This window comes from Salarias fasciatus, chromosome 6 (assembly GCF_902148845.1).
Source record: "Salarias fasciatus chromosome 6, fSalaFa1.1, whole genome shotgun sequence".
NCBI lineage: Eukaryota > Metazoa > Chordata > Actinopteri > Blenniiformes > Blenniidae > Salarias > Salarias fasciatus.
The window spans coordinates 6,226,242-6,239,934 of record NC_043750.1 but is presented as its reverse complement, the minus strand read 5'-3'; the positions used below and the strand labels follow the sequence as shown (position 1 = coordinate 6,239,934).

At 43.5% G+C, this 13,693-nt stretch overlaps 1 protein-coding gene across 27 annotated transcripts in view; it reads right to left on the bottom strand.

Moving 5' to 3' along the window:
- Positions 1-13,693, bottom strand: part of cacna1ab (calcium channel, voltage-dependent, P/Q type, alpha 1A subunit, b) — a 189,071-nt gene that overhangs the window by 76,403 nt on the left and 98,975 nt on the right. For 26 of the 27 annotated variants that reach the window (XM_030093297.1, XM_030093296.1, XM_030093303.1 and 23 more), the window contains 8 exons: positions 4,098-4,189; positions 3,614-3,766; positions 3,281-3,468; positions 1,482-1,585; positions 1,256-1,371; positions 1,104-1,148; positions 708-803; positions 297-494 (listed from right to left, as the gene is read on the bottom strand). In XM_030093297.1, the coding sequence (XP_029949157.1) occupies positions 297-494; positions 708-803; positions 1,104-1,148; positions 1,256-1,371; positions 1,482-1,585; positions 3,281-3,468; positions 3,614-3,766; positions 4,098-4,189 (992 nt within the window). The remainder of the gene's footprint in view (positions 1-296; positions 495-707; positions 804-1,103; positions 1,149-1,255; positions 1,372-1,481; positions 1,586-3,280; positions 3,469-3,613; positions 3,767-4,097; positions 4,190-13,693) is intronic. The other variant, XM_030093301.1, reaches the window with a different exon arrangement.

Below are 13,693 nucleotides of genomic sequence, written 5' to 3'. Positions count from 1 at the left end.
CTAACCTACATGTGATGCAGTGGTTTATTTATTTATTTGATCTTGTGTGGACTTTGCTTGTTTTCAATCTGAAGTAGCTTTAAAATGAACAAGAACAGTGGAATGTATGAGTTCCTGCAATTTCTGCAGACCATCCACATTCCACCAAGAAAACATGATGGTAGTTTTAGTCTAAACTTGTGACATCAATGCTGAAGATGAATTTGTGCAGACACGCAGGCTTTCTCAAAGCCTTCAGAGTCTCCTGTGTTAGCGGGCATGTGCGAATGTGTGCGCTGGGCTTCTGAGGGACTCACAGAGGAAGTCGGTGAGCAGCTGAGGCTGGTCGTAGTGCACCGACGCCACGCATATGGTGTTCAGGCCCACCAGGCAGAGCACCGTCCAGTAGAAAGCTTGCGTCTTCACTATCTTGCGGATGAAGAACCGCAGCCGCCGCTCCTTCTTACTGTAATTGGAGCCCTCCTTACCACTCTTGATACTGGACCGGGCAAATCCTGTAGAGGGGGGTGTTACAATTTAGCAAGGAGAAGGGTGTGTAGTCAAACCAAACAACACCCACACGTGCAATTAGAAAACAATAAGCTATAATCATATATACTGGCAAATAACTCCACCATTTCCAGTGGAATTCTCCGAAAAACATGAACTAAAGGCACAAGCTATTCGTGCGAGCATCCAGGATCTTGCAGAGTCCCTGGGTGTCGTACCGACAGCATCGCCCATGTTGTCCTCTCCTTCCTCGGGGTTCCTCAGCAGCTCCGTCTTGTTGTTTTTGGTTTTCATAGTTGGCCTTCGCCTCGAACCTAGCACGAGAGAAGAGGGAGAAAAACAAAAAAAGAACTAAAGCAGCATAGTCTCTTCATCTGTCTATCTCTCAATTCTCGCCCTTCCCACAGAGTCTGTCACTTGCCGGCTCTTTGTGCTAAACCTCACATTTACACATTGAAATGAGCAGTTCTAAAATCGCTTGGTGAAAACGCTGCTAAAACCTGTCGTCAAAACCAGCTCAGAAGAGACCAGGTTGAATTTTCATTGTTCTCTTTCATCTTAGATGTACGCTCCAGACATATCTATCAACATGTAAAAGGAAGGAGTTCAGTTACCATCAAAGTTCCCCGTGCCGTCTTCCTCAGCCAGAATCACCTCTTCTGCAAGTTCAAATAAGACGTTAGCACCCCCGGTGTCAGGGTTTACTGGGTTTTTTCCCCATGCTTATACGGGGACTTGGGCAGTGTGTGTCGGAGTGCGTGCCGACCTGCTTTGCAGATCCACTCCAAGTATCCGTTGAGCTCCCGCTCAATCTGCTGCTGTCGCCTCAGCTTGAGGAACTCGCTCCTGTTCTCCACCCGCTCCCTCTCTTTGGCAAATTCACTGTGGGAACATTTGGCATTTACTCATCTCCATCAAACAAATAAAAAGACAGGAGGAGGCAACTCCAGGCAGAAAGCAGAGAGGCTTTATTGATGAACCATGATCCGCACCCTGAGAGTACACCCAGCACCAGGTTGAGCATGAAGAAGGAGCCGATGATGATGAGGGGGATGTAGTACATCCAGTTCCAGGCACTGCCCTCCACATCGTTACTCTGCAACAGAGGCAAACATGCAAACAAATATATTTTTACTGACAATGCATGTGACATGTTGGAGCCGTTAAATGAGATGTCGGGCTTAAAGTACAGCTTGGAACACAAGGTACCCTGCATTTTTCATCAAAAATCCTACATGGTTGGTAAAATTAAAATGCCTGATGATATTTTCAGCTAAGATTTCTGAGTGTTTCCCATTTTGTTTATTTTGTCTTTTTTTTTTTTTTTTGTCAATTTTTCTTTGACTGAGGAATCAGTCTGATGAAACTTCGATAATGTTGAACGTCTGTGTTTTTCATAGTAAACAACATGCGGATACGACTCACGTGCAGGGTCATGTTACGCCTACTTCTGCTTGTGTAGATAACAATCGCGCGCGAGGCGCAACGGCGACAATCTTATCTGACACTCCGTCTCTTCCTAATCGAACACAACCGGGAGTCGTCCAAATCAGGTTACAGGATGATATTGTGTCTGCCTGACCCGTGTAATGCTTTAATGGCACAATCGGCTGATTATTATCTGGTGCCCAGAGTGCTGCGTGCGCGCGTTCCGTCCCTATACCTCACGGCACGACGCAAAGCAGCCCGTTCTCTATTAAACTTTCATTGGTTTCCTCCCGACTGCCTGTGCGAGTGTGGAAGTCAGCCTCCATCCATCAGAAAAGATGTTAAATATAGAGTGAGACGGACCAGAATAGAGAGCAGAGGAGGCGGAGAGGGAGACGGGAGTGACTCGCCGAGCCAGGAAAAGGAAGAGATGAGAGGATGGATAAAGGAAGTCAAAGAGATAATGACAACGAGAGAGATGGATGGAAAATGACTTCTTGGGACAAATAAATGGCGTTTTCAGTCGAGCCTCAAACTGCTTCATGCTTCATTTAGCTGGATAAAAATCCAAGCCGGGCTCTGACTTCCGCCCCCACCCAGGCGAATGAGTGTGAAAACACACTGTACAAACCTAATTTACTCGGACTGCGTGTTGTGTTTTCACAAGTATGTGTGGCAAAAAAAACCCACACCAGCGCAGACTCTCAGATCTGACTCATTTGTTTCCTCTCATTCTGGAAACTGTAGCCTAAATTTGTCTCGTCTTCATCTCAGGACAGAGAAAGACTTGATGGTCAAGGTAAATCTATGATTTTCCAAAGAGGGTCAACAATAAAAATGCTAATTAAAAGATTCTGCTTCAGAAAGTTAAGCTTGTACCTCACAAAACATTTTAAGTACAGCTCTATAGTAATTAATACCTCCATGTTAAATATAAAAACATGTTACAAAACTGTTTTAAGGCAATAGTTGTGGTGACTGACTTTTCACTTTTAACCCAACCCAACCCTAACCGATACTGAGGAGACAAAGCAATGCTTGAGCTCGTCAGGCACATTAAGGCCTTGTTTGCACAACACTAGTTCAAGAGAAAACGTCTTTTTTGAATTGAAAACACTGTCGTGACCATGCCAAGCCAAGAGTTGGTGCTGTTGGTAGTTTTTGTAATGAATCCACACAGAGAACAATACTCTATAAACGCTAACAATGGTGAGTACACAGACATTCGTCCCCCTTTCTCGACAGTCGTGTTTTCGAAAACTTCAGCCTTGGGATCTGTTTTCAAAGAGTTTTATTCTACTGAAAACCCAAAGTTTTATGTTTTATGTGAACGGGTTTGACTCGGGTCGAGGGCAGAACATACGAAGTAGAGCATTTCTGTCCATCCCTCCATGGTGATGCACTGGAAGACGGTGAGGATGGCGAACAGGATGTTGTCAAACTGGGTGATGCCGTAGTTGGGCCCGATCCAGCCGCCTCGACACACCGTGCCGTTGGGACACAACCTGGACGGCAACTCTTTGCCACACGGAGATTTGCCCACAATCTCCCCTGATCAGAGAGAGAGAGAGAGAGAGAGAGAGAGAGAGAGAGAGAGAGAGAGAGAGAGAGAGAGAGAGCACAACACAACCAGTTATTTCAGAGATTCATCTCCGCTCTCTGTGTGGAGGACGGGGAGTGAGTCTATTGTTTTCACCTGTAACCTCATCGTAGCAGGTGGTGTGGAACTTCCCCATGTAGAACTCCAGGCCGATGATGGCAAACATGAGGATGGCCACGAACAGCAGCAGGCCGATCTGTAGCAGGGGGATCATGGCCTTCATGATGGATTTGAGCACCACCTGCAGGCCTGGAGGACACAGTGTAAAACAAACCATTAGGTGGAGTTTTAAAGTTCATATTAGGGATACCACTTCTTAAAGGGAAAAGTACAAAATTTTAGCTACTTCTGGACATAAAGTACTGATACTAGTAGTTATTTTTTAAGCAGCATCGGATACGATACACAATACTGGTATTGTGATCAGTTAATATGGTTTTGAACACAAATGAGCCAGTTTGGGCGTCTAACTCAGCACCATATTGAAGCTGCTGTTCACCAGCATTATCACGGTGATGGGTAGCTCCTTTAATGGACGCTGAGGCTCAACAGTTACTCAGTGTGTTGAAAAAACACTTACTGGGAATCCCAGAGACCAGTTTCAGCGGTCGCAACACTCTGACGGCCCGTAGCGTCCTCAGATCAAGCTGAGAGCCCACCGATGACAAAATACTGCAGAAACAGACAAAAGGACAAATCAGGACTTCAGGACTCCTAAGTTTCATTGACACATATTGCCTTTCTGCGTATGTGGACATCGTTTTTCCAAAGACTCCTGTGTACATTTTTCTGAAACAAAAACACAAAAATGTTGAATTTTTGCTTGAGTCCTCCTGTAAATGTAATCATAAAGACACCTTCTCTAAAATGCTTTTCAAGTTTGTTGAAGTGTGTGTTGAAAAATGATGCAATTGGATTTGACAATCAAACTGTGACGACGATGAGTCCACGGACCAAGACACAAAGATGAGACAGAACCTGTCTCTTTCCTTTAATACCTCATAATCATATCTGGCATCTGTGGGTTTTTTACCCCCTGATTTCACAGTTAATCACAGATAAAAGAAAGAAATCATCTACAACTTTTCTATGTCAGAATCAAGTAAGTTCGAATGTTTTTGCGTCTTTCTGCTTGTAACACATCAACTCTGAGGAGAAAACACTCACTTTCTGCCTGATGCACCTCACAGGCGGCTGGTACCACAATGAGGAGCGGGTATGTCGAACTGACTTTACCAGCAGGTGGTTATAATGCTACGGCTGATGATGAAGCTACATAAGTACATTTAGCGTTTCCATGGAGTACAGAAAAGGACATCAGGTCCCTTTTTAATCAGTGTCTGTGAATGTCAATAACTAGTTTGGCAACGCCATGTCTGCTGTTCCCAGGAGCTGGTACTCTGTGTGTGTGTGTGTGTGTGCGTGTGTGTGTGTGTGTGTGTGTGTGTGTGTGTGTGTGTGTGTGTGTGTGTGTGTGTGTGTGTGTGTGTATGTGTGTGTAGTTCTGGTGTAAAGCCAGCCTGAGACAGGTTGGAAAATTCCACGCTCCGTCTTGTACGGGGGCGGAAGACAGGGGCTGTCTGACCGGAGGGGGAGGGGGTGCGGGGGCGTAGAGAGAGAGAGGGAGGGAGAGAGAGAGAGAGAGAGAGAGAGAGAGAGAGAGAGAGAGGAGGGATGCTCTGAGGAGGTGGAGAGACTCCAACAGAGGGGCGGAGCAAAAAAACACGGAGGACTCAACCTTACGTTGGATGAGCTTCCGGCTTGAACTGTCCTCATGCTGCACTGACACAACACACTTCACCTCAGTTTCTTCACAGCAGAAGTGTGTGAGGAACCACGCCTGATCTGTGCTGCTGGTGTGCACAGATAAAAATGGGTGCAACCATGACGATGCACATAATAATGCATTGGTTTGAACTTTATTGGACACTCAAAGACGCTTTACATTGCATTATTCATTCTCTCCACACTGGGTGGTGGTAAGCTACTATTGTAGCCACAGCTGCCCTGGGGTAGATTGACGGAAGCGAGGCTGCCAATCTGTACCATCGGCCCCTCCAACCACCACCAACCATTCACTCTCACACTTAGGCAAGGTGGGTGAAGTGTCTTGCCCAAGGACACAATAGCAGTTTTATGCCTGCGGGAGCAGGGATCGAACTGCCAACCTTCCGGTTATGAGACGACCAGCTCTACCATCTGAGCTACTTTGGCCCCGTACAAGGAGAAGGTAATGAAGGACGCGCTGCATTGAGACCCTGTTTACATATTCATTTACGCATTGTTTATAATTTACTGTAAAACACTGGCAGCTGTGGTTGTCAGGAAAATACCATGAAACAAATGGTGACAACATATTATCTGGTGGACAATGAAATATGTTGCATCAAACCCTAAAAGAGTAAACAATGTTTTTAAGTCCATTTTACACAAAGCTGCTCGGAGCCACCGACAAAGAAACTTTTTAAAAAAGGCTCCCAAGGCGGAGCCTAAAAATGCTTCGGCTCTGTATCCATGGAAACAAGGGAAAATGCACCTTTTTGAAAACACTGCTACTCCAACCATAGCAAATAGTTTTCCTGCACTTGCGCCAGAAGTTGGGGAATAACAACAATGGCAGCTTTCAAAGTCTATATTCTCAATTTTTATAAATATGGTTTATTGCGCATGCTTCCAAAATTCAGCAAAACACTGGAAGGACTTCATACCACAATGTGATTTACTACGTATCGTATGACAACTTCATTGTATATAATTTCAACATGTTTGAAAATTGGTTCTTGCTTTAGATGCTGCTGTTGCAGTGAGAATCATTTCGCTTAGCTGGCCCTCCACGGCTTTTATTTGCAGACCTCATAAGAAGATCTTTACTGTACTACGCCTTAAACTTTGATGTTATGACTTATTATTTTCTATATTGCTTCTTTCTTTCTTTGTTACTTGCTGAGAGGCTTCAATATGTTTGATAATATCTTCCACCAAAACATCCGGGTCCATCAAAATTATATCGTTTCTAGCAGAAAGTGCTAAACAGGTTCGAAGGCAAGAAAATCCTTCAATTAAACAATGTAAATTTGATCGATCACCCAGAAAACACACTACTTAAACACAATTCAGCGTGCTTTACACATGATGTCAGTATATCAGGCCCTGAGAGTTAAAAGTTAAAGGCATCTCCTCCTCTTCCTCGCTCTTCTGGTCCATTCTCCCTCCTCACCCTGACCTCTCTCTCTCTCTCTCTCTCTCTCTCTCTCTCTCTCTCTCTCTCTCCAGGTTGGTTGCTAATTCCAGTAAGAGGTCATTTATTAACAGACACAGTACCGGCAGCCAAGCCCCTCATTCCCTCAATGGCTTTTTAACTGCCACGGCTAAAGGCCACGCTGCAGCTCGGAAAAGACCGGACCTCAGCAAAACCGAGTGCACCGCTACTCCGGTCTGGACACGGTGTTTGTGTAAATTAGAGTACACAACCGGGATGTAAGTGTAACTGCATGACACTGCAGCTTGTAGATCTAAATGAGATTACAAATCACCGGCTTTTTCTGATTGGTAATTCAAGCTGGGTCTCTGCAGCACAACAGTCAGAGTGATTAGTGTGTATTTTCCTGATACGAAACGCCTGGAGTGTCCTTTCAGGTTTTCGTTGTGTGATCTCGTTTTTTTTTTTTTTTTTTTTTTGTGGGAGTTTTTTTCATAGATTGCTTCTGTATGCATGAGTAAACAAATCCAGCACAAGTGCAAAGAATCTGTTTTCTTCTGACGTCTTTCCATCTCCCCGTTTGTTGTTTATTCTCCTTCCTTTTCCTCTCGGTTTTATTTCAAGGCGACTTTTTTTTTTTTGTCTCGGTTTTTCTTTACAGAGGACGAATGCTTGGATATTCATCCATGCGAAACGGCAACCACCCGTATCTGCCAGACAAACCCCAAACCTCCGGGATGCAGTCACCCCTGGCAACGGCTGAGCCAGCCTGCAGTGCAGGGAGCCGGCCAGTAGAGGGAGCAGTGACTGTGCAGGAGGTAGAGCACGGGGGAATAGAGATGCACTGAAAAAGAACAACTTAGGATCTAAAAACAACAGGATGTCAAGTGCAAGAGGTGAAATGATAATCTTATCGCCACGCCATATCGGCATTTGCAATATCTGCACATGTGGAAAATCAGGACTGCAACAGGCTGAACGGATTCTTTCACGTTTGTTGGATAATCAAGAAAAAATGATCAAAAACTGCTAATTTACCAGCAACTGCAAATGCTCATGAGAAAAACAAAAAATAAATGTGTTACAGTTGAATTGTGTTCAAACTGGGTCAAAAAAAGAGAAAGAGTACTGTTATTTGACAGTAAATGCACAAAGATGTTAACATCATTTACAGTGTTGGGTGAAGGTCATCTCATGATCGTGGCAACTGAAAGTAATTTCAGATGTTTAACTAATGTTAGACTGCTCTTTTATCAATGTAATTAGCAGCAGAGTTTTGCAGAAACACACTTCCTGAATATAAAAAGAAATTATTCAATTTGAAATATCACTTTTCTAACTACACTTCTATAAACAGATGATGTGCTGTTAACAATCAATGAATAACTGTAATGTTTAGAAGTTTGTCATGCTCATCATGACATAAGGAGAGGAAATGCGGCCTTCTCCATGTGAAACATGCAAAACGACAAAAAAAAAAAAAAAAAAAGGAATGGCAAGAGGAAACTGTTATTTTTAGCAGCCAAAGTCGCAAGCCAAAAATACCAAGGAACTCTTTAACCGCAACTTTTCAGTAAATGTTATTCCTAATGGGGCCCTTTGGTTGAGCTTCAAGAAGAAATAACACAAACACCCCAAACTCCACAGCAGATGGCAGAAATGTTCGCAACAGAGAGATCAGTGTTATTGGTAGCTACCTTACTGCTAGCAAAATGACATTAAAACCATAAAGTGAAATTAATTCTGGAATTTGGAGAAACAACTGATTTTTTCAGACAATCACCTGGATCAGAATTTTCTTTTGCAAAATATGTGTTTCCAATAATCGGGAACATTTTCTTTTTGCACTAAAGCTAAGAGGGCATTTTAAAGCTGCTGTATTTAAAGGTTGCACCACTGTTGGCCTGATGTGAGCGACACACTGAGAATGTATTTATCTCCTGAACTGAACTGTGTTTCGTACGTTGGGCTGAGGTTTGTGAATTCTATGTATGGCAGTTTGTAACAAGCACCATTCCTTGTCTGTGCACACTCTGTGCTGCGTAAAAAATCTCTGTTACATTAAAATTCATGAGCACATGTTTTTCCTATAATCACCATAATAATCAACTTTAGATTTAAAGATGAAAACTATCATTTTTTTATAGTGACATTGGACTTCTGAGCAAATGAAAACATGAATAAAACATTTTTCAGCTGTAGTGAAGAGCAGCAGGAGGAAAGAAATACAGTTCTGTGTGTGTGTGTGTGTGTGTGTGTGTGTGTGTGTGTGTGTGTGTGTGTGTGTGTGTGTGCTGCAATATTCTTTATTGGTATAAAAGCAGGTGAAGGTGTATTTCTCTTTACTCCTGTGAAATTATCAGAATTCACCTGTGGTTAAAAATTAGTTGTAAAGAAAGAAAAAACTATTGCGAGAGGCTTGCTAGTTATGAGACGGAAGAAATCCAAGTCAATCTCTGGAAAAAAGACAAACAAATGATCCACTATGCATTCGCATTTCTGAACCTGAACTGTACACTTTTTGAATTTCCCGTTTTGCGGCTTTCGCAAGCTTCGCAGCTTTCAGCCACTCGAGCACCTCGATCAGTAACTGAGCAGCGTTTTTGTCCCAGTGTTTATAGAGGTTACCTAATTCATTTCTTGTTTCCATTTGTAGTTCCTGCAAGTAGAGCTACTAGTCAAACAACAGCCTCCTCTTGCTAACAGTAGAATCCTGAAAAGTCCTGTTTGTGGTTTTCCACTCAGCTATATCGAGGTGCTTTTCCCTCTTTAAAATCTGTCTTTCTTTGTACATTAAGAGAGCAAATAAAATACTTGCTAATCCCATCAGTTTACCATTTTATGCCCCCAAATTCCTTTAAACGACAGAGATTATACAAACACAGGAGCTCACAGGGGAGGTCGCTCCTTATTAGAGAACACAAGCGAGTCCCCGATGAAAAGCAGACTGGGAGGGAAGAGACTCGGCATCCCCTCCGAGACCCACGGCGCCGGAAAGAGTGAGCAGATTGAAAAAGAGTGATAGTCCTGTGTCGAAAGTGTGAGGTTCCACTGCTGAGAGAGAGAGGGAGGGAGAGAGAGAGAGAGAGAGAGAGAGAGAGAGAGAGAGAGAGAGAGAGAGCGAGAGAAGCTCCACAGAGAGAGAGAGACAGACACTCAGGAGAGGCAGAGGTTCATCTGCAGAGGGAGAAGGTGTTTGGACGGCGATGACAGAGGCTCTGACTGCGGGGAAACACCTAGCAATGAACCTGCGAGGCACGCACACGCACGCGCACACACACACACACACACACACACACACACACACACACACACACACACACTCAGAGATAATGGTCAGAAAAAGCAAACTATGCAAAAACGATCCCCGTATTGTCAATAAGTAAAACGCAATCTTCAATCTCCGATCCTAAGTCTTTTATCGTAAGATGGACTTCAGTTTTTTTCGAAGCCGCTTTAGAATTCTGGTCATTTCCTGTCATTGTTTGTTGGTGATAATCTAAGATCTGTACAAGTTCCTAGTCACTAAAATCTCATTGAAACTAGTCAAATAGGCTAAAAATGCAAAGAAATCAGTCAAAATGTTGCCTAATTTATGGTTAGTTACTTTTAATATTGTCCCTGAATGAACATGTGTGTCTTACGAGCCAATTGAACACTTTAATCACAATCTCTACGGATTATTTCAGCTTCTTAAATAAAATGGATAAAAGGAAAATATGTCAACTGGCTCAAGAAATTGAGCCCACTCTACTGAAAATACTGCTTCTTTAGAGTAATTTGAGTAGTTTACATTTACGAGCATCAGCTGAGGTGATCTGATTGTCTTTTTTAACCTTATTGATGGGACAGACTTTGAAGATGTGTAATTAATGTGAACTGAAGAGTTTCCGTTGAGTTGCTAAATGTCCTCACAGCTTTAAACTATGTTTCAGTTAACGGTCCAACAGGAAGTGACGATGGTCGTCATCTTATTGACGACGATGACGCCTGGTGGCCCCGATGAAGATCTCAGAGGTCACCCCCCGCCTCTACTTCGCCTGGTCTCTCCCCGTTCACGGTATTGCCATGGCAACCGGCGAATCCTCTCTTCGCCGAGTCTCCACGGTTACCGACCTGCTCTCATTCATAAGCGTTGCCAGGGAAACGCAGCCCCGGCTCATTGATGGAATCTCGGCATTGCCGCAGCAACGGGGATGGGAAGTGGGTCTCCTAGCGATTGATTTTCAACCCCTCCAAACCCCCGCATTTCCCACCCACACACACACACACACACACACGCACACACGCACACACACAGGCTCCACACTATCCTCAGCTACCCCTGTAACACCCTGCTCTCCCAGCAGCTCCGGTGCATGCTGGCCATCGTACAGTATGTACACTCAAGAGGAACTTTCCCTCCATGCAGACACACACACCAGTGCAGTGCATCCTTTTTGCCGCATACAAACGCACAAACACACACTAGTCAGATGCGAGTGTATGCGTGCACACACACATCGTATGATGAGACGACAGTGACGAATGCAGCGCAGCTCAGGTTATATGGTAATATGGATGACCCACTTCCTGCCAACACTAAAGATGTTTTCTTACATGCGGCTCAGACGTCACGGCTGCACACGGACGCACAGAAGCAGATAGCAGCGTCGTGTTTTATACGGAAAGTAGCTCGAATCAGCTTGTTGACGGGGAAGTTCAGTTCAGTTATTTCAGGGGACCTTGATGGTTGTTAATTTATTTTTCCAAATACTGCTATAGTAGGTGCTTCTAATAGCTTTGATCAATAACGATGAGTAATATGAATATAGTTTAAGTGACTCTGTCAAATCTAATGCACACATTTCAGATCAGGGATCTTCTTTCAAACAGAATTTGTTGAATCAAGATGATCCGACTTGTCGATGAAAGGAAACCACCCCTGAAACAGACAGCATTTAACAAAGTGTATTGAGGCTAAACATATTCCATTAACTTCTTCTATTTGAATTGCAAATGATGGAAAGTCACCCCAGTGGAATTCCACAAAAATATTTAGAAATAATTCATAAATCCCCTGTGATCCCTGAAGGATGACTGGATGCTAAAAGCACAAAAAAAAAAAAAAAAAAAAAAAAAAAAGCTTTATTGGACATGAAAATGTTATCAAGTGAGAACGGAAAACTTTTGTTGCATTTTGGATGCTTTGGAAGCAAACGAAGCCAGATATCACTCTTTCAGTTTCAATTCAATCTTAGCAAGCTATATAAACTTTCAACCTTTGGTAATTTCTTGAAGAGTACTTGCAAAATTGTCCTAATTGGTTGTGAAATCAACTCCAAACAAGCTGAACTGGAAATAAGCAGACATGCTGATTAAAATGTGTGTTAAGTTTCAAAAAACAGGTGCTGTTCTGAGGCGTCCATCACGGTCCAGCCTCTTTTACAAAAACCGTGCAACTGACAACATGTGAGAGGACACTGGGACGGGACCCAGCTAATACATGAGTTATATGTGTGTGTGCGTGTGTATGTGTGTGTGTGTGTGTGTGTGTGTGTGTGTGTGTGTGTGTGGGAAAGGCATGTGCACATGATTTATGTGTGCATTGTGTGGAAATAGTGTGGGAGTGCCATGTGTCATCGCAGTGTGAGCTCCTGTCCCCTCAGTGTCTCCCACTGAGCCAACGCCCCCCCTTTTCCTGCTTCAAACACACACACACACACACACACACACACACACACACACACACACACACACACACACACACACACACACACACGGAGTTTAGACATATGTAGAATCTTGCGTGATCAAATTAAAGAAATGTTAACTTAAGCGCCGCCCAGTCAGAGCTCCAGTTTGTGTTTGTTTTGCGGCTTTTCAGCGTCTCCCGTCTCGTTGTGTAACCACAGAGTCGCTGAGTCCATGATGTTGAGATGAAGGCTCTGTGGGTACCACACCATCTGTTTTTAAGACTCCTTTCATGTTGCCGAGGCTGGTTCTGACTGATTCCAGCATTACATTTGGAGCAGTCGCCATGCGGCAGATACTACGATCGCCATGATTTGGCATCTCTGCGATTGTACTGCATGACTAATAAAAATCGGAACGTCTCAACTGGCAAAAAAAAAGTGTAGAATCCCGAAAGGCAGTGATTCCAATTATTTTCTGTTTCTCAAAACGTATTGTGTCTAAGAATGGCTGCGAACCCCCCCTCACGGATCGTTAATTTCCCAGAACATTATACTGGAGACAAACGCTGACCGACACAGAGCTCTCATCAAAAAATGAGCAGCAGTCTTCAAAATAAAAGAAATGATCTTATTGTCATTTCCTTCAACGTAAGCAAATCTGATTTTTACAAACAAGGATTCGTGTCTCTCTTGCTTGAGCAGATCGACCAGAATGAAATCGCCTAATTAGCATAGGATTCTGCTTCCAGAGGAGAATAAACCCACCGGTCTATTTGGATTCAAACTTAATTCTGAATAAAGTTTTCAGGTGTTTACATGGCCATTTTAGACAGGAACTAGGCTTTATTTGGATATGTAGGGGAATAAAAAGTCCCATGTAAACATTTTCAAGTGAAAGCAAAAAACTTTGGAAGTGATTGTCCATTTGCACAACAGCGCTCAGAGCCAATGAAAACGGCTCCTGAAGGGAAGAGCGTTTCAAAAACACTCCATCTCTGCGTAAAGGGGTAAAAAACACAACTTTTTAAAAATGGTGTGCACACCGAGGCTGTAGGGAAAAGCTCTGCACATGCACCAGCAACGTTTGCCTCCAGACTGTCATGACCGTCAGTCCATATTCTTCTGGGAATTGGCGGAGTCACCCATAGTAGTAACTGAACTGTGTCGCCTGTCCACACCAATGTCTGTGAGATTCCACTACAAAAACAAACGACAGCGCCAACTGGTGGCCTGGCATGCTAACTATGTAGTTTTTAGGATTCCTGCCATTCCTGTGTCAATGGTCTTAATTTCCAAAACGTG